Source organism: Herpailurus yagouaroundi, unplaced genomic scaffold, assembly GCF_014898765.1.
Source record: "Herpailurus yagouaroundi ecotype Mexico unplaced genomic scaffold, PumYag 166, whole genome shotgun sequence".
Taxonomy (NCBI): Eukaryota; Metazoa; Chordata; class Mammalia; order Carnivora; family Felidae; genus Herpailurus; species Herpailurus yagouaroundi.
In genome coordinates, this window is record NW_024412407.1 from 26,266,652 (window position 1) to 26,288,957 (window position 22,306).

Below are 22,306 nucleotides of genomic sequence, written 5' to 3' on the forward strand. Positions count from 1 at the left end.
CTGAGAGGTCCAAGAGAAGTCATTGGTTTTCAATTTGTCCAGTCTTTCTCTAAGGAAGGGACTGGTAATTTCTACGCCCTTTACATATCAGAGCTGAACGTTTATTTCCTTGACTAAGATTCCCTACTATTTGGGAACACAGGAAGTAGTTTGGTGAGGACTGAACTGTCTCCTTATACTTGGCTATGGGTCACCAAAATGAAACAGGGACCACAGAATACTTGTAGTACTATAATCATATACTATGCACAATACTTATGCAAAGTATTTACTTCAGGAGTTACTCTGGCAGGAGTTTCAGGAATGAATGATTTGTGTGGTGATGAAAGGAAGAACTTGAGAAGAAGAGGCTAACAGAGGCATTGCTAGAGAATTGCACAGAATAGTTTAGTCGATTGGGGTGGAGGAACCCACAAGAATCAGTAGGAAATGAGGCTGGAAATATCAGGTTGTGTCCAGAGGACATTTGGACTGGGAAGTGTTTTATCAAATTCTGTGGTCAGCATGGAGTCACTAAAAGATTTTGTAAAGGGTAGCAGCGAACAAGTGAACAATTAATCTGGCAAAAGTATTGGATAAACTGAGAGGACACTGGGCTAGTAGTATCAAGGTTAAGAGTTGGTATCTGACAAGACATGAAAAGGTGACATTGAGAAAGGCTGTGACATGAAATTTGAGAGGTACAGTCCAGGGATCTGGCTTATGAAACAAAGAATTTGAGGTGCAGTCAGAACTTACAGCAGAGACTAGATTCTGGAGTCATTGCATGGAGGCTACAGCTTAAACTTTGAATGTACATGTGGTTCTGGAAAGAACAAGAACTGGGGCTAGAATCTTTGAGAATGTGTACATTTAAGGGGAGAGGAGAAAATAAAGTCAGCAGTGGAAAAGCCAGAAAGACGGGAGAAAAAACCGGCACAAGATACAATGGAAATTAGGGTAGAAGAGGCTCATTTTTTCTCCCAACAACGTCTGGCCTGTAAGGTCAGACTCTAAACTGTACAAATACACCCAGTCCTGACAGAAGAAAAGAGCTTCCTGTGTGATTTGGCTTGAGTGACTTGCTTCTTGCCAGAATTGAATTCTTTTTACAGGGTAAATAGATGTAAATGTTCCACAGGAAGTGGTTAGTGTTTATTAGGTAAAAGTCCACATTTATGAGATGATGCCTCACTTTTGGAATTTAAGCAAATAGGAGAGTACTTTGTGGTGGCTGTAAAATTGTGGTGATAGTCAAATTTTGTATATAAAATGATCCTGACCTCAGAGGTAACTGCAAATGGTTTACTCCAAACCAATATACAATCTTCACAAATATATGAATTTTTTTGGATATCTCTATTTGCATGTAGTGCACACTATACGTATACATACCTAAAGTACGATCAGATGCTTTATGTCAGGTGTTTAGTGGCTTGTTTCTCGTGCTGATTGCACGGTCAGTGTTTAAAGGAAATCATGGAATGTTTGGCAAGTCTCCTCGATAGCAACAAGACAGTTTTCATCAAGTTTGTGAAATGTAATTTTATTAATTAATAGAAGGGCATGTCTTACCAGACACACTGTCCCCAAATAAATAAAATCTCAGCATCATTAAAAGCACACAAACACACAGTTTTACAGGGTACAATACAAAGTCAATTTTGATGATATTCTTACTTGCATTTACTAAAAATCTGAGAAAGATTGTATTAATCTCTAAATAATTATCTTGCATAAGGAGAAAAGTAGAGCACAATTATTTCAGAATGTTTTGGAGTGACAATTTGCTTTAAAATATATTAAGATACATCACAGTTCAAATCACACTCTCTGTAACATTACAACATGGAATTGTACTTAATCAAAAATAAAAGTGGCTGAAGAAGGCTGTATACTTTCTTTCCTAACATTACAGTAATTTCTATTTTTGGCATGAGTTAATAACCTTTTCCATTAGTAGGAAAATGTGCTCTGCAAACTCTCGGAGGGCACCGCGGCCACCATTACATTTGCAAATATATCCAACAGCCTTCTGGGCGGTGGAACAGGCATCAGCGGGCACACCACTTAGGCCCACTTTCTTCAGGCACTCCTCATCAGACACTTCATTTCCTATTGAGTAAAAGAAACACCAGTTGAATATTCAAGGAGACAAAGAATACTCTTTCTGTTAATGCAAAAAAGCAACCAGTAAGTACTTCTGGTAACTTAAATAAGACCTCAAGCACTCATGTAAGAATACCATGGGTGTGGTGGAACAAATATGTTCAAGTATTTACAAGCGTAATTGAGGTCTAAGGTTTTTCCTAAGCACTTCAAAATAAACTCTTACCTGTTAAAAAAAGAATGGCCTATAATTTCTGATTGCCATGCACATTAGAATTACTAGAAATTCTATATACAAATTATGAATTAAATTTTTTATTTAAAAAATCCTAAACACATGCAAGAACCTCAAGTTCATGTGGAATACTTTTCGATGTTTTGGACTATTCATCGGTATTTTTCTCTTTTCTCCACTCCTTCGTTTTTAGAGAGAGAGGGCTAAGGAATTCATAGACATCATGTTTTACCCCAAAACTCTTCAGCATCTATCTCTAATACATAAGTATATATTTCCCTAACAGATAAGTATATATTTTTAAAAAGTGACACAGTATCATCAAACTAACAATATCAACAATTCCTTAGTATCATCTACTAACTTGGTATGTGTTCAAATATCCCCAGTTGTCTCAAATTTTCTTATAGTTGATTTGTTTCAATCGGAAGCCAAACAAAGTCCACACACTGCATTTTGTTGATATGTATTTTTACATACTTTTAATCTATAATAGTTCCCTCTGATTTGTACATCACTCATTTTTTAAATTAAAAAAAATGTTTATTTATTTTTGAGACAGAGAGATGAGCATGAGTGGGGGAGGAGCAGAAAGAGAGAGAGACACAAAATCCGAGGCAGGCTCCAGGCTCCGAGCTGTCAGCACAGAGCCCGACGCAGGGCTTGAACCCATGGACTGTCAGATCATGACCTGAGCCTAAATCGGACACTTAACCGACTGAGCCACCCAGATACCCCTGTATATCACTCATTTGTTGAAGAATGACCATCACACTGACAAAACTACATCCTTTCTCAACCCGCCTGCTCTTCTCTCTCCCTTTCTTTTGTATTGACAGGATGAATTTCACAGGCTCCCAGTACGTTAGATTCACCATTCTGAGTATAATTATTACTACATCCAACTACACTAATAAAATGCTGGTTAAAAAAGAGTTTACTTGTTTTAAATCTGTTCCACATTTATCTACTGAAATTTTAAAAGTTATTAAATATGTTGAAATCTGAATTTTTTTCACTGAAAGATGATGAAAATTAAAGTTAGCATTTCTTTGCATAGTGTAACCCTTCAAAGATGTATTTATTAAAATTTACTTACATAAGTGTTGATATTTTTAAGGAATATGTTTCTATACATTTATGTGACCCATACAAAATAGTGCTTTTAAAATAGTGATTTTAAATCACTAATATTTAAAATAGTGATTTAAAAAAAATTTTTTTTCAATGTTTTATTTATTTTTTTTGGGACAGAGAGAGACAGAGTATGAACAGGGGAGGGGCAGAGAGAGAGGGAGACACAGAATCGGAAACAGGCTCCAGGCTCTGAGCCATCAGCCCAGAGCCCGACGCGGGGCTCGAACTCACGGACCGCGAGATCGTGACCTGGCTGAAGTCGGACGCTTAACCGACTGCGCCACCCAGGCGCCCCTCTGTGTTTCTTCTTTAGAGGCCCATATTACCCTTGTAAATATTTATTTCTTACATGGCTTATGTTATATGTATTTTAATAACTTGTCATCAGTAATATCTAAAATTAGACATTTGACTGCATGCTCTGTAAGCAGTAAGTCCCAGCAACCAATCAAGCCTGCACATGGTATATTTAATAAATGCCGAAGTGAAAATCTTGTGACATCTCATCATATCCATTTGCATTATGCACTATTCCATTTTGTGCATATTCTATTTTTTGCAGGGTATTTAAGTGGGTTTTTTTTTTCCTCCACTATTGGCACATTTGTCCAATTTCCTTCCTAGATTTGGAATTTAAGGGTTAACAGTAGATATATTTTAAAAGAGCAAAACTTATCCATGGTATTCTATATGTTAGGATAGGATAGGTATCTCATATTCCTATATGTTAGGAATCTGATAAGTACTTTGCCCAGATTATCTCATTGGTTCTTACAATATTAGATCTATGACATAGGTACTCTTGGCATTTCCAGTTTGCAGGTGAGGAAGTTAAGGCTTACTTTACCAAAACTGACTAGTCAGCAGTGTGGTCTGACTCCAAAGCATGTGCTAGTAATCATTCTACTAGGATACACTTGATATATACTATCAAACAAACCTCTAGAAAGATTGTCCCAATTAAAAAAAATTTTTTTAATGTTTATTTATTTTTGAGACAGAGAGAGACAGAGCATGAATGGGGGAGGGTCAGAGAGAGAGGGAGACACAGAATCGGAAGCAGGCTCCAGGCTCTGAGCTGTCAGCCCAGAGCCCGACGCGGGGCTCGAACTCACGGACCGTGAGATCATGACCTGAGCCGAGGTCGGACGCTTAACCGACTGAGCCACCCAGGCGCCCCAAGATTGTCCCAATTTAATACTTTCCTTGGTAGTGTAAGAGAGTTCCTATTTCTCTACAACTATGCCAATCTTGGGAATTTTCTTTCTTAGTTCTTTATTTCTTTAAAGTTTTTTTAAGTTTCTTTACTTTTGAGAGAAAGAGAGAGACAGAGCATGAGCAGGGAGGGGCAGAGAGAGAGGAAGACACAGAATTCGAAGCAGGCTCCAGGCTCTGAGCTGTCAGCACAGAGCCAGACACGGGGCTCAAACTCGTGAACCGCAAGATCATGACCTGAGTCAAAGTTGGACATTTAACCAACTGAGCCACCCAGGTACCCCATTATTTCTCTATTTCTAAAAAAAAAAAACAAAAAAAAAAACCAAAAAAACAAACCCCTAGCCCACTTTATTATGGCTGAATAATAAGACACCAACCAAGATACGCCACTTCTTTCCAGCACAGTCCCATTTCTTTTCTCCATTCATCCAGAACTGCTAGCTTGTCTGGTACATTGACTTCCATTTTGCAATCCAGTTTTAAGGAAGAGAGTGTCTGCTTTGAACAGGCCCTTTCTGAGATTAACCTCACCTTAAAAGAAAAAAGAAAGAGAGAAAGGAGGGCAAAATGAAAAAAAAAAAGAAATCAACTATTTCATAATAAAATAACACCAGGTAAATAATACAAGTCACAAATGGGTAGTCTCCTGAAAGACCAATTAAGTAAAATCAACAGATATTTTAAAATGATGAATCTTTACAACATTGTATTTCTAATAGTTTAATAAAGACACTGTTTACAGTGGAAAGGATCCTATCTGTTGGTTAAAAAAATATAACATACATTGTCTGACACTAATTTAAGATTCTCCTATAATTCGATTTACCCAGAGGAAAGTCTATAACTTGTCTCTTGTGCTGCTTAGGAACACATATGAAAGATTTCTAGTAAATCTTACTAGAAACTACTTTAGCTTTCATTTTTACAAATATACTAAATATTAAATTATTTTGAATTCAAATTTATCAATCATAAGAATAGGTTACATCTTAAAAATCCACAAGATATTTGCTTTTTTTTTTTAATGCTGATAACTTACTTTTTCTGAAATTTTTTTTAGTGAAAGATCCTATGGGAATTACTAGATAGCTCCTATTTAAAAATAATATGTTTATACTTACTGAATAAATAAGAAATATTATTTGTTGATTGACAAATTTCTAATTTTATTCATCTAAAAGTATGATAATTTTCTAGTCATGTGAAGGCTAAATTTCAGATATTTTAATAGATAATACTAAAAATTTAAATCTCTTATTTCCCTCACACGTTCTTTGACCCTGAATCATCATCTTAAAAAACATCACTATATTCAGGGAGCACATACCTCAATACCACTTTTCTTTAATAAACTTATCCCAATAGCATCTTTTACATCATAAGATATTATTTCTTTTTGGTCTCCTGATACATAAATGTGGCCATTGGTGAGACATCCATCAATATTGCAAACCAAAAGTTTTATCTCCTTAAGCTTCTCTTTGCCAAAATAGCCATATCTAAAAGAAACCAAAATAGACCTCTGAGTACAAGTACAATACTAATTACTCCCTCTCAACTGGCTAATACCAGTAAACGTAGTAACCATTCCCATTCATTCAAACATTACCCTTCACATGTACACTTCAGCTTCTAGTGCAAGAACTTTGAGTACAGTGGTCTAACCAGACCATGTGTGTCTCAAGTTACTGAATAAGCCAACTATAAGTATACTTTACGTGTAGGTCTTCCTCACATGAACACACTAATTGCAAAGATCCTAAAATGTCTGGAGTATCAGAAATTAATGTCTAGAAGCACAACTCAACGTATCTACTAAAAATATGTCAGGGTCCAGTGCAAAGGCTATGCAAGTCTTGTTTTTACCTTAATACTCTCTGTTCTGCAATAGGCCAGTCAATATCCACATCTATGTCCACACTGTGCTCAGCTCGCATTTCGTAGTATGCCATTTTTCCACCCTAAAGATAGTATAAATGCCATGAGTACTGTTTTTAACATTCGTTCACCATATCAGAAAGTTTCTTCTAATTAGAACAATGAATTCATTTCTATGATACTGACAAAAATAAACCCAGTGAAATCAGTGACTTACAATAAATAACTGTTTTCAGGGAAAAGCTTTTTGTTTCCTATATATTCAAACTATACACTATAATATTGTTCAAATTCTATGTACACAGTGCAAGCTTCCCATTTTTCTTTAAGTAGATTTCTATTTTAAGACTGAATAAAGCAGAAATACCCATCTTCCAATATTCTGACCATGAGGAATTTTCTAGAAACCCCCTAACTGTATCCCGTTTTTCTGACAGTCTCTCCTGTCATCATCCAAAAGCAGCATAAATGTTCTCAGAACTTATGTTCCAATTTGCAACTGAGTGGCAAGACAATGGAGGAAAAAGAACTGTAGTATCTATTGTACAGAATTGCCTTAGATCCCTGAACTACAGGGAAGGTAGACAATAACTGTCTGGATCACACGTGGGCAAAGGGAGGGACAGTTTCCTAATTCTGGGATCTGGGGGCAAGGAGGGAGGCCTTTCCTATGAAAGTATGGAAGTTCCTATGTGTATTGAATGTCAAAATCAATTACCGGGAAATTTCATTTTTTAGAATTCTCAGTCTCTTCATAAATCTTATGATGATGAGATACTTCATTGTTCTCTACCTTTTAGGAAAGGGTCAAAACACAGTCCCCTTAGCAAAGAGTTTGGAAAGGGTGATATCTACCTGTGTCAAACCTAATTTTCCTGAGTACTCAAACTTAACAGTCTACAGTTTGCTTAGATACTGCCAGGAGACTGTTAAAAATACTTTTACCTCAGAGCATGAGTCACATTGGAATTTTTACTACAGAGAGTAGAGTTTTTTAAATGCTGATTTTGAGTAACATAAGGACCTGAATCCAAATCCCAATAGTACCACTTACTACCTATTTATGCCCTGAGCCAAGTACTTCCTTTTCCAAGCAGCCAGTCCCTCCTCTGTAAAACTGGGCAGGAATGTCTACTCTATTCCAGTGCTATGGAGATTACATGAGATAACCTATATAAAGTGTTTGGTATAGTCCTTGGCACACAGTAAGTGCTGAATAAATAACTGCTATTAACTAAAAGGAACAAATGGTATATGATGTAACCATGTAGGCTCTAAAGATATGAGAGACATTCCCAACCGTTTATTTTAAAATGAGAGCAATGAGACTCAGAACAGATTAAAATGTACACTCAAAGCCACACAGTTAAAGAGAGAACTATAATATGGCTTTCCTGACACCCAGGTTGGTGCACTTCCATATCTAATATATTTTTTATTTTGTCTCTTTTTGAAAGCAATAGATTTTTATTCAACTGTACAACCAATGTGACAGTAACCAAACCATGGATTAAAAACAGAGTTTGAATGGAATAAAATGAAAGTTGGGACACATATACAACATTTAATATTTGATTCATTTCTCAGTTGTAGCAGAATTCCTTGCATATCTACTGAATGGACTCCAAAGATTACTTTAGTGTAAACCTACAGGATAAATGCCTCAGATAAATCTTATCGGTTATTTCCTTTCCTCTGGGGATTGATACTTTTCTTTATGAACTGTGCCGTAATTCTTCCTTAGAACTGAGGAGGTATACATACAAAATGATTTAAAAGATCTTTGCAAAATGAAGGCACAAACCTGTAAATAACCCATCTCTATCAAATGTCTTTTAGCAAAATAAAATGAGCCATTTTCATATAATTCTCCATCCCAGTCTTGTCGACGAGGTCGTTTAGCTGGATTCAAATTCAGAGGCTCAGTCACTTCACGAACTAAAAGCAAAAAGCTATAGTAAGTCTACATTCCTTTGAATACTGAATATTCATTTAGTAATTTAAAAAAAACCCTGAAAATGTAAAATATTTTTCTATCTTGATAAATAGCTAAATAGATTTTTTAAAGGAACAAAATCTCTAATAATGCTGATGATTTATCTTTGCTAATTATATTTGATAATTATTAAGCAATACGTAATAATTATAATTACTTTATACTACTTATTATCTAATCATAGAAAAATAAAGTATTTTATAAATGAACTCTGAATATTGAGGTTTTAAGGCATTTATACAAATAAAATTTTCTGGGGGGCACCCAGGTGGCTCAGTTAAGCATCTGACTCGTGGTTTTGGCTCAGGTCATGATCTCACAGTTCCTGAGTTCGAGCCCTGCATCGGGCTCTGCACTCACAGCACAGAGTCTATTTGGGATTTTCTCTCTCCCTCTCTCTCAAAAATAAATAAATAAAGATTTAAGAAAAAAAAAATAATATAATATTCTGGGAGGACATCAAGGCAACCTTAAGGTAGCTTCAAAAGGGCTGAACTTGCCATAAAATATCCTTATTTAATATTTGAGTGCTTTAATCTATTTCTCATTATTTGCTTCTATAGAAATACAATGTATGTGTTTATATAATGTGGTTGAGAAATTACTTTCATAGAATTATTATAGAAAACTGAAGATTTCCTCATTAAATTATTAATACTTTTATGTTGATAAAAATGTTTGTATATTACTCTTACCAGAGTTAAAAAAATACTAAACATAATAATAAATACTATTTACTTATTCTTATCCTTGGTAAAGAAGGCTCAGCAATATCAACAGCAGTGATTATAACATGATGTAACAGATGGAGCCCTCAGTACTGGGAAATAGGGATCCTCTTGCTTTTTCACTGTATTTTTCCCAAAACTGTGTTTATGGATGTGTAATGATATGCATCATGATTGTGAGTTTAATGCTGGTGATTCCTCAGAATCTTTCTTTACTTTTGGCTGTCATTATCTGTGTAACGGCTTTTAGAAACAACTTCCACTTACTTCCTTAACTAAACCATCCTCTGTTCAATTCTACCCCATCAGTGTTTGATATAATCTATGAAAAGTATTCAGCAAATATACATTGGATAGCTAGCTACATAAAGTATAGTTTTATAGGCAGCGTATAAATAGCAATGAATATGGCTCCCTCTCCTCTCTTGGAGTGTGCAGTCTGGTGGTGGAGACAGGCAATAAACAGACTAGAGAATTCAAGTGGCAGTCTGAAGAAAAGCAATGAGAGGGGCAAGTCTTTCTTAAGTGAACAAGGATCAGTGGCTGTTTTCTCCCTAGGGATGTTTGCCGACTCTGAAGAAGTGAGAAAGATCAAGCTTGGCATAAGCAGAGGAGCTCTACTGGGGTAAGGAGAACCCAGAGGTTTGTCATGGCCCTTTGGACTAGAATCATAGATTGTCTTCTGTAGGATCCCAAACACGGAGCTGGTTCTTCCTACCCAATTACTCCCCTACAGGACTTCTGCTGAGTGTACTGCAGCACAAGAAGCTAGGGATGGGTTGCAAGGCTGGGCTTAGAGGTTTTGAGGTGCTTAGATCCTAAGGTCCTGTTAGCATGGGGTTATTACTAGCAATACATACAAGATCTATCTCCTGGCAAGATACCTGCACTAAGAGGTAAAGGGAAATTAAAGGTTGAAATCCAGCACAACTCCTAACTGGATCAAAGTGACTAGCTCCATATTCCATCTGCCTGATAGAAGAAAGGGTGTGTCCTTTTGGAGGAAAATAATATATTCAGTTGACCTTTGAACAATGCTGGGGCTGGGGCACCAACCCCCCACATGATTGAAAATCCACATACAACTTTTGATTCTCCCAAAACTTAGCTCTAAGAGCTTACTGTTTACCAGAAGCTGTACCAATAACATAAAGAGTCAATTAACCCATATTCTGTTTATGTATTGTACTGTTAAAATAAGCTAGAGAAAAGAAAATGCTATTAAGAAACTCATAAGGAAGAGAAAATACATTTACAGTACTGTACTGTATTTATTGGAAAATATCTGTGTATAAGTGGACCTGTGCAATTCAAACTTGTGTTGCTCAAGGGTCAACTGTACTCTAGTCTCTATGTCAGGCATATGACAAAATTTGAGTCATGATGAAGAGGCACAAATACATTAGCCATAATTAGAGAAAAACAGTTGTAGAAACAGAACTATAAATGACTCAGATGTTGGAACCTGCAATTGAGAATTTTCAAATAAATATCATAAATATGTTAACGGTATTAGAGGAAAAGATTGAAAAACAAAAAAAGATGGAGAATTTCAACTGAGAATGTAATCTCTAAAAAATAACTCCAATGTACATTCTATAAACATATATCTGAAATAATTCACTGGACAGGATTTACAGTGTACTACATAAGTCAGAAGAAATGATCAATGAACTCAAATATGTCAACATAAATTACTTAACATGAAGCACAGAGAGAAAATCAACAAACGATACAGAACAGACTGTGAGAGACAGGCTTAAAATTGTTTAAAATACACTTAAATCTGGGTTCCAGAAAGAAAGGAGAGAGAAAATGTGGCAGAGGACATATTTGGAGAGATAACGGCGCAGAATTTTTGCAAACTGATGACAGATATCAACCTATAAACATTAGAAGGTTAAAGAATTCTAAACAGGATAAACACACACACACACACACACACACACACACACACACACACACACACCCACAGCAATACAAATTGGGAGTCAACTCTGAAAAATTAAGATACAGAGAAAATCTTAAAAGCAGGGGAAAGGGAAAAAAGGGAAAAAAGACATTATATTTAGAGAAACAATGATCAGAAAAACAGCTGATATCTTAAAAGAAACAATGGATGGTAGGAAATAATGAAATGAAACGTTAAAGATGCATCTTCAAAAGGATAACATCTTACAAGTGCAATCTTAAAATGCTGAAGGGAAAAAGGTAAATCAAAATTTTATATTCAATGAAAGTACCCTTTTAACATAAGGATGAATTATAGACATCTTTCAACAAACAAAAGCTGAAAGAAGTTGTTACTAACAGGTACACACTGTAAGATAGAAGCAGAGATAAGTAGAAAGAAATGAAGAATAACAGAGAAAGATAAATATGCAGGTGGAGATAAATGATAATTTTAAAATAATTTTTAAAATACCATTAATTGCTTAAAATAAATACAACCACAATGTATTGTGCAGTTATAATATATAGAGAATTATATGTAACAATAATAGTACAAAACAGCAGGGGCTAAATAGAAATTTACTTTTGTAAGGTTTTTAATTATTTGTGAAAATACAAATTCAGGCAGGCTATAACAAACTGAGGGTACAAAGTGTAATCTCTAGAAGAGTGATGTTGAATAGAAATATAGTGTGAGCCGCATATATAATTTTAAATTTTCTAATGGCTACAGTTTAAAAAGAGTAAAAAGAAGCAAGTGAAATTAACTGTAATAGTATATTTAATTTAGCCCTATGTATCTAAAATGTTTTTTAACATGTAATTAATATAAGAATTATTAATGAGATGTTGCATATGCTTCTTTCATACTAATCCTAGAAATCTAGTATGTATTTCACACTTAATGCATATCTCAAATTGGACTAACTACACTCAAGTGCTGACAGTACGAGAGGCTACTATATTAGATGGTAAGGTTCTAGCATGATAACAACAAAAAAGATTACAAAAAGTTATACAATATGAAATAGAAGGATTTTTCAAATATTGATTAATCCAGGAGCATGTTTAGTAGTAGTGATTTAATAAACAAGGAACATAAGAACAGAATCATAAGAAATACCATTCTAGGTTAGAATCCTTGTTCTTAATAGCATTCTGTTTTACAGTGGTTCTAGGAAAATATATGACAAAGACAAAGCTCTTATCCCTAACATTCACGTCTCAGTGTTAAAAGATATTTATTCAAACATTTCTAATTTTCTTAAAAATACTTATGGATATATTTTATATGGCTTTGTCATCTATTTAATGTACATATTTCTTGAACTTCTTTAATCATACAGCATATGAATCTCAATATTCAGTTTAACATTGGGCTTCCTTGATTTGCTTCAAAAACTTGTTTTAAAGCTTTAATAGATTCTTCCTAGAAATTATTTCCTCAGAAATAAGAACTTCTGGGCCACCTGGGTGGCTCAGTCAGTTAAGCATCCGACTCTTGATTTTGGTTCAGGTCATGATCTCACATTTTGTGAGATCGAGCCCTGCATTGGGCTTTGTGCTGATGGCGTGGAACCTGCTTGGGATTCTCTCTCTACCCCTCCCCAACCTCAAAATAAATAAAGAAAAACATTTTTTAAAAAAAGAAGTAAGAATTTATGAGATTTGGTAAATAAGTTCAAAGTTTTATACATATAACTTAACATAGAACCTGGCACAGAGAAGATACTCAATAAACATATACTGAATGAAGTCAATCAGTAAGTATATTCACTGGTACATTTTATTGGTTTGGATAACATTCATATGTTGAGATAGAAGAGTCTTATTTTCAGTCCTCCTTTATCCTCTTGATTGCTCTGTTTTTGCACTGTCTCCAGTTTCACTGCATCTTCCTTACTATCTCCTTTAAGTTACACATGTTAGAGACAATTAGGCCAGCTTTCCTATATTCAACAAATGTCAGGGCACCTAACAGAAATCACACTGCCTTTCCTTACGCATGTTCCAACACTTCCCTATTTGTTGTTCATCCTATTCTTTATTGCATATTTTACTAGTTTATCTAGCTAGAAATCTGGCTCCAGCTATGGAACTCTTCTTATACAGGAGTTACATATTTTGAGAAGTAATTCTACAATTCATTCTTAAGGTCCTCCAGAACTTTTTGGTTGATTTCTATTCCCATGATTCTAATATAATTTAGGAATTTACCAAGCAAGTCTAGGACAAAGAATTATTTCACATCTAGAAAAAAATGACATGCCTGCCTGCCTCAAAAGGCAAATAGTGTTAAAACGTCCATTTATAAAAAGTTAAAGCAAAGAATTTGGTCTGTCTTGTTTCAATAATCACAAGACTTAGAACTGATTATAAATGTCACTGCCTATTACAGTTAAGAATCACGTGGTCTCTTTTACTGCTCCCCTCCTGCCTAAGGATTATTTACCTATGAAAAAGCTGATTCTCCATAAAAGCTAAAATAAAGACTGATATGACAGATTACCTCCTTTCTGAATTTCACTCCATCGAAACTGATGGCGTCGCACAACAGAGAAAACAGAATCGTATCCTTCTTCTCGAATCATTTCTGCAACTTTTTGAAGGTCAGTGGGATGTAAACACGGAGAAGTTGCTTGAATATTTCCCACAATGTCAACCTCTTAAAAATACAAAACAAATGAAAGAACATCAAAGTTCTTTGCGAGAAATAAAAGATCTTAAATTCAAATGTGAAAACAAGTCTTAAGAAACAATTAGCAAGTTAGAAATTACATAACATCTTGAATAAACTATCAAATTCATACCATTATGATAATTAAGAAATTCTATGATGGCATCTAGTGAGGTAGAACTGTCTTTTGAAACTTCAGAACTTCTTCGATGAACTTGGGCACCAAATTGTTTGGCCACATTCTCAATTTCATCATGGTCTGTTGAAACCCACACACTGTATGGACATTAAAAAATAAATATAAAAAGCCAAATCATTAAAAGAAACCACTAAAGATAAAAAGGAGCTCTGCAACCCCAAAATACAGCTTATGTAATATGAGAGTAGTTTTTATGCCATCAAAAAATAATTGCAGAGCTGAAATATTATAAAATTTAAAGAATTATAAAGTATTTGTATATAAACTTTAAATGTCTGAATAAAAATGCAGTATCTAGTTTTAACATAGAGAAGGTGAAGGTAGGATGAGAAGATGGTAAAGACAGTAAAAAGAGAACAGTAAAAGCAAAATTTATGTCACTAATGGAAATATTTGTTTACATATAGAAATATTTATATTTGTATTATGCATATCATTTAAATAAATGTTATTTATATAGCCCTAGATTTACTTTTATAAAATTGGAAAAAAGTGATATTTGGTATTTTTAAGGCTACTGGTATATTAAGTAAAACAGTAGTGGTAAAGTTCAAATCTAAAAGAAATAAAGAAGATCCTTCTTCTTATTCCTCATTCAAATCCAAATTACTTGGTGAAGGATTTTAATATACTTGCTAAGAAAAAAATGGATTTGGCTTTGCCAAACATTGAAGCTGAAAAAATTTCAAGCTTAGAAGCAACTAAAGGCCCAAGTCTAGGCTCAAAATAATCAGGCAATCCAACTCTCTTGTTTTGCCAACTAACAATGGGTATACTGTAAAAATAGGAATACACAATCAACTGAGTTATACCCATTGACAACAATTACAGACATGGGAACATGACTCGATGGACTCTGGGAAGTTTAACTTAACTGCTCCTTTAACCACTTCTTACACAGTTCCCCATTTAAACTTTGTAAGATGATGACTAGGGGTAAAATGCTACTTTGGGGAAATGTGCTAGTCTCTATTGAAGTTAAGTATCCTGGACCTTTACAAATTTCCTTTGCTAGAAACAAAAGATGTGAATATTAATCTAGCCACAATGTTTTTAATAGTGATCTTATACAAAGATAGTTTAATGGGGGCGCCTGGGTGGCTCAGTCAGTTGTGTGACTTAGGCTCAGGTCACAATCTCATGGTTCATGAGTTCGGGCTCTCTGTTGTCAGCACAGAGCTTGCTTCGGATCTGCTGCTCCCCACCCTCTCTCTGCCCCTCCCTGCTCATTCTCTCACACAAAATTAAATAAACATTAAAACAAAACAAATATAGTTTAACGACTTACAGTCTTTGGCATATGCATTTATTTTTCTTTTATCTTCACTCAACATCTACTGGGGGTAAGAAGAACTGCATGTTTCAAATGTCTGTCCTCAATTGTCAAGAGTGAAAAGAAAGTGAGAAACTAAAGAAAAATTTCTAACATCTCCAGATTTCACTTATTAATATCAGTTATTCCCTTTAGCCTAGTAAACAAGATGAGCCACTGGCTAGGGGTCAGGTGTCTCACATTTACTGATGTCACTCTGTGCATCTCCCAAATGCATATTCAAATCTGAAATATTTGAAGGCAGATTTTTACTGGAGAAATGTCACAGTCAAAAGTATATAACAAAGTACCAATGAAAACCTAGTTTTAAATTAGAGAAGGTGAAGGTAAAATAAGATGGTAAATACAGTAAGAAGTGAACAAGAAAAGCAAAAGAAATCTAATTTATGTCACTAATTGAAATAGATCACTAAAGTTGTTTACTTTATTATTCTGATTTTCTGTAATGAAAATTCAACACCACAGACTCCAATGATATTTTTGAAATGCTTAAAAGATAAATTAAAAATGGTAGAGGTTTTGGAAGAGGTTTGCTTGTTTTTCTTTTCTTCCTTTTATCATTCATTCATTTCTTCATTCATTAAATGCTTACTGAGTGTCTACTATGTTTCAGGTCCTATTTTGGACACAGGAGATAACAGTCCATTTTCTTAAGAAACTTTCAGTTCTCAACCTATCGGTAGAGACAGCAGCCAACACAGTACTCAAATTCCCTTTAAACCATCAGGGAAAGAGAAGAAAGCAATGACCAACCTCTCTACAATGCTTTATTTTTACAAAGTGTTTTTATAGTGCCTGCTACATAACATGCTCAATCTATATTTGTTAATAAATTAAACAAGAAATGGTCAACAGCATGGGATCTGAAGGAATGGGTTCAAATCCTGACTCCACCATGTTAGCTGTATGACCTTAGGTAAAACCCATAATCTCCCTCAGCCTTGATTTTCACTAAAATGCAGGTGATATAAAAAAAAAAAAACAGGTGTAATAATAGTAATTACCTCATATGGTTGTTATGACAATTAATACAAACCACAACACACAATAAATATTTCATAAATGTTAGCTATTTGGTATAATAAAATAGGAATGGTAATAAAGGAACACCTACATGGTCTCATTTTTTTTCATGTTTATTTATTTTGAGAGAGAGCATGAGTGGGGGAGGGGCAGAGAGAGAGAGGGTGAGAGAGAATCCAAGCAGGCTCAACGCTGTCAGTGTGGAGTGTGGACGCTTAACCGACTGAGCCACCCAGGCGCCCCTACATAGTCTCATTTAATCCTCACACTGGCTCTGTTGGAAAGGGAAACTGAAGTTCTGCCTTTACAACTTCAAAGGTCCAAATGTCTAATCTGTATGTATGAAAATAGCATCCCATATGTAGACTTAAAATACAATGATCATCATTTATTAAAGGGACTACGTAAGCAGATAATTTTCTTTTTGTTTAAGGGAATCAGAAGAGGGAGAGCAAAAAAGAAAGAATGAGCAAGTGAATAAAGAGGCCTAATAAAATTTAAAACCAGAACAGAGTAAATGTCAAAGCCTAATGCTAATGGCTTTAGCCTCAAATGAAGTCATACAACATCTAACAGGATGAACAGGAATATCAACCCTGAAGCCTACGTACATTATTTCAAATCATAAACTGCCATTTCATGGACACTACAGCACAGGCCTGTCATTAATCATAAATCCACACCCTAGAAATGAAACTTCATGTTTGTTTTTTTCCCAAGTATGTTAGGCAACGTTTACAAAATCTATTTATTCTGAGGTTTACTAACACAGCACTGGACCACTGTTGAAAATCAGGCTCTTATAAACTCATCTCAAACAATAACTTTTTACTAACTGAAAAATTATCTCAGCATTTTCCTCAACTGCTAATTATCCAAATTTGTATGCAAAGTTAGTAACTTGGAAAGTATTGTTAACTTTGACTCTGCGCAGGCCAGAAAAATCTACCTCAATTACTACATCATGGTTTTGAACAAAATAATCTCCAAAGCATCTTCCAGCCCTGAAAAACACAATCAGGCAGCTATACTTTTCTTCAATTCCTTCCTAGGGTAAATATTTGTCAAAGAAAGTAGAGGTCAGGGGCAGCAAGGTTGCTCCAAACTTGGGACTGTAGCTTTAGAATAAATCAATTAAATCCAAATTAACACATTTTAATTGAGGTTCTAATACATTAAGCATACCAAGACAAATGAGTGCCTGCTCACAAGAAACTCTTCAACCTGTTAAAGAAAGGGTCAGGCCAGGCCAAATCTGGCTCACAGCCTGCCTACTTCTGTTAATAAACTTTTAATGGAATACAGCTATGTTCATTCACTTAATGTAATTTATGGCTATTTCCACAACACACAATAGCAGAACTGAGCAACAGAGACCATTCAACCTGCAAAGCCTAAATTATTTACCATGTGGCCCTTTACAGGAAAAGTTGGGTGGACCCCTGAAATAGAATAAAGCCACAATTCCATTAATTCTTCAAGGTCAAAGCATGCTAATATTAGGAAGAATTCTGAAGATAATTACAACTTTCTCATTTTACAAGTAAGGTAACTGTGGCTCATGGAAGAGATGAAGATTGTAAAAACCCTCCATACAAGGGGAAAACGTCAAGGATGGATCACACACTATATAGAGACACTATTCTAAGGGCTGTGTATACCACTACCTCATTTAATTCCCTCAGCAAGCCTATGAGACAGATAATTAAGTCCATTTTGCAAATGAGGAAACTGAGGCACAGATGTTAAGTGATTTACCCAAAGTTCCAGTTAACATGTGGTGAAGCTAGGAATTCAAATCTAGGGTCTACGACTGTACTTTGCTGCAATAGTGCACACACTAAAGAAGGTATGAACAATGCTGCTATGTGCAGAAAACAAAGGCACAGTTACTTTTCATTGAGGGGATCAGCAAAAGCTTCAGTAAGGAAGTAGTGCTATTCCATTTTATTACCTTTTTAAACTTTCCAGATCCCTAGAAATGATGCCACATAGCAGACAGCTATGTGAACTAAACAGTAAAATCACATTATTATATAGTATTGTAAGTTTGAGAAGGCAGGAGTCAGATTATGCTCATTTTGCTGGTTAAGGAAAATACTGGTTTTATGTCTTCAAATTCTATTACTAGTAGAGTAGCAGATACCATAGGTGGCTGGAAGTATAAAATACCATTCCTATTGTCAAGATGATTATACTCTAGTCTAGATGTATTACATAAAACTGGTACAGAAAAAGTTCTCAGGAATCATTTATTCTTTCATGGAGTTTTGTACAAATGCATTTTAATAAATGGAACAGGAAAATCGCTGCTTAATATATACATATATTTCCAATAATTTCATAGCAAAATCCCCTATGTCTGCTATAATGGCTATCTGTTGGGTTTTGACTCCCACCATCTATTGCCCTTTGGTGATCATATTCCAATTTCTCTCTTGATGAAACTGTCACATGGTGCTTTAGGGGGCGCTCCATCACCGGCTCCAAGAGTGGAAGGGGCCACTAAACTGTACCAATACAAGCGTTGTTTTAGCCAAAGTGACTGGCTCAAGGATGACCCAAAGAGACTTTAAAGCTGCAAAGAGGGCAGCTCTTTTCGGCTGGACTGAAACCTGGAAGGATAGGAACAGTAAAATAAGGGGATAGACAAAGCTGGACACTAATGCAGATAAGGTCAGGTTTAATTTGTTAACGATGGCATAAACTAACTCAAATTCCTCCCAAACAAAGGCTGGAGACTTCTTAAAGGCGGGTGTGTTAAGGCAAAGGTATCGTGTCGGGGCTAAAGGAGGTCAGTCCTTGTGACTAGACCATCTGGATTTGTCAACTGGTGCTTATCCAGATCAGAAGCACACTTCTAACTTTAGGATGGGCAGCAAGGTGCAAATTGAAGCAAGGTGCCCATCAAATTTAGGCCCTTAATTTTCCCACAGGGACTGGGAGGGAGTGAGAGTTACCTACTGGGATGTTTGCATTTCAAAGAGATAGCTCTCAGGTCCTTGAGGAAACAGTTTTGGATGGTAGATTTACATTCTGAAGCATGGTGAAGAGGGCTGTAACTGAAAACTTTCTAAAGTAATTGTTCTGAGAGGGGGTTCAGAGGCTCCCTGCCTGTCACCAGGTTGTCCCTGGAACAAACAGTAAATTCTCCTGGCAGCACTGAGTTTTCTCAGCCATCTTAAGGGGGTTGGGGGGCTGGGATCATCCTAGGAACATGGCCTTAAGCTGCTAGAAACCATACTAGAGTTCGAACAAGTTCTTCCGTGCCAAGTTGTTTTTCGGTACTCAGCATAGCCACCTGACACCATAAAGGGAGAGCCTATCCAGAAGAACCAAGAAATAGAAGATTCTGGTGATGGAGGGCACTGGCACCATTCCCTTACCTTGCTTGATTTGTCTTGAAACTATTTAGCGACACCCAATATGGTATATATTGTTTGTATACCGCCTGTTTCTCATTATAATGCAAGCTGCTTGAGACTAGGGACTGAACCCACTGCTGCTAGTGTTACAACCTCTGGTTAAGGACACAGAACAGTGCCTGTCACTGTAGGTAGTCAATAAATATTTGCTGAATGAATAAATCGTTCTTTGCCTTTGAATCTCACTGTACCTGAAACAAGCCTTACCTTTTGTTAAGCCAGGTTGAAAGGAGTTTCCTGACATGCTACCTAAGAGTTGTAAATGAGTTTTGTTCTTAATCTACTGTGAATGTAAGTTTTGATCTCTACTTCATTGCACAGAAATGGCGTATCACTGTTGTCTGGATGCACCCTCTCTCGGTCCTCTTTTTTCCCCCAGTGTGCACTCTTTGTAGGGATGAAAAAATGTCCAAAGCCTGTGAGCTCCCCAATGACAAGAACCATGTCACTTCATCTTGGTGTTTCCTTAGGTGTCTATGGCAGAAACTAGGGCTCAGTAAATGTTTCCTGAATTGAACCAATTCCCCAAGTCCTTCCCTATCTCTGCTTTGCACACTTCCTACTACACTACTACATTAGTGTTATCATCTGGGTGCCTGCCCCTATTTACCTTGCTCCACCCAGGGCTTCGTTTGGATTAAAACATTTAAAAAATTTGTAAATTCTTACTTTGGGAGTATCTTTTTTTAAACAAGGCTAGTTTAATGAAAATCATTTACCCACATATTAATGTGGGCAATTAATTTGCTCCAAAAACAATCATCTCTTTAAAGACCAAAACCCCAGGCATCAAGAAGTTAAAATAATTTACTTTCCACGGTAACAAACTGAAGCACAATTAGCGTGAAGTTACTATGTGTAAACTCATTCCTGACACTGAATTCTATCTTCTTTTATGAATGACATCAGCTTGTAACTCCTGACCAAAATGGCATATGGTAATGGCTCTGAATGATGAACAATTAAAACTGTCTTTAGGGCAGAGAGGTTCCAAAGATATGATAAAAACCATTTAGAAGCATATCATAAAACAGCCTGCTGTACGTTTTCTCACTATCTCTTACCTATGTACAAATGTAGGTAGCTTTTTAGATTGTGCTGACTCACAGGCACATAGCTTGGAGTATTTTTCAAAGGTCAGAAAGAGATCTCCAAGCTGAGCTTGAAACTCGAAAGCCTTGACACCTCACTCCATTCATGAACCCGATGCCTCCCTAATCGATCGGCACCAAGCGGTTATCAGAGGCTGAGCACCAGGGGAACCCCAATGGCCTCTGTCTACAAGAGTTCACATATTACCGCAGACGTTTCATAGGGGTGGCCTCCTTTACCCTGTGAGTCAACCAGGGCGGCGGACACGGTTGAAAAGGGGAAATCTCCCCTTTTACGCAAGGCATTCTCAAGGGCAGGGACAGGAACTGTCCCAGGTCAAGACTATTAGCAGCTACGGAACAAGGAAGAAGCTGGAGCACTTCCTCCCTGGGCTCTCAACCGGGGCCCAGACAGCCCGGATCTTGCACACCCCTTCTAATAACAATTGCCCTGGGAGCCCCAGCTCAGCCAGCGGCCCGGCTCCCCGTCCCGACCCCCGCCCAGGCCGCGCCGCCCACTCTCGCACATGCGCACCTCTGGAAGACCCCCGAGTCCAGGGCCGCACGCAGGACCCAGCCAATAAGCGGGACCCCCGCCAGGTGCTTAATGTTCTTCAGGGGGATGCCCTTGCTGCCGCCCCGGGCCAGAATTAGGGCCGCCAGGTGCGGGGGCTTCTCCACACCTCGACCCTGGCCTCCGCGGGAGTTGCGCTGCAGTTTCGGCGGCCGGCCCCGGGAGGGCCGCCCCCGCGGGTTGGAGACGGAGGTGGCGGCCCCCTTCTCCACCGAGTCCATCTTCCTCCCACGCCTTCTCCCCAGCTTCTCCACATCCGGGAGCTCTTCTCTCGCTACCTCAGCTCGGCGCCGCCCGATCTCCCCGCCCGACAACTCGCGGGGGTGGCTGTTCCTGGCCCCGCCTCCGCCAGGGGCCGCCCCTCGCGAGGCATGCCGGGAATTGTGGTCCGGGGCCACCTCGCCTGGATCCACAGGCCAAGGAGGCTCGGGCAGGGCGGCCCCAAACACACGCCAGGCGGTGAGAGTTGAGAGATAACTGCAAAGAACTTCAGCTTCTAGAGGGAGGGGGTTGATACTATACGGAGGTGTCTAAAATAGGCAACATAGATTATAGATTTATTGCTAAAGAACTTCCCCACTTAAGAATTGTAATGGGTTTCCCACTGCGCATTAAGATCACCCTGACACAAATCAATCTTGTATTTTAAAATTACGTTTTAAACATATATCTTTCTATGTTCCTGACTCTTTATTTCCAAGAGATCACCTCATCCGAATGTCCCACAGGCACCTTAAATTCAACGTGTAAA

The 22,306-nt window shown here is 37.0% G+C and overlaps 1 protein-coding gene across 1 annotated transcript; it reads right to left on the reverse strand.

Moving 5' to 3' along the window:
- Window positions 1-1,504: 1,504 nt before the first annotated feature.
- Window positions 1,505-21,870, reverse strand: CMAS (cytidine monophosphate N-acetylneuraminic acid synthetase). The gene is made up of 8 exons (XM_040488687.1): window positions 21,517-21,870; window positions 14,044-14,186; window positions 13,743-13,898; window positions 8,361-8,494; window positions 6,545-6,639; window positions 6,006-6,177; window positions 5,056-5,209; window positions 1,505-2,094 (listed from the first exon to the last, which is right to left on the reverse strand). The coding sequence occupies exons 1-8, from the start codon at window positions 21,774-21,776 to the stop codon at window positions 1,904-1,906; spliced, it is 1,305 nt and encodes a 434-aa protein (XP_040344621.1). The 5' UTR covers window positions 21,777-21,870; the 3' UTR covers window positions 1,505-1,903.
- Window positions 21,871-22,306: the final 436 nt, after the last annotated feature.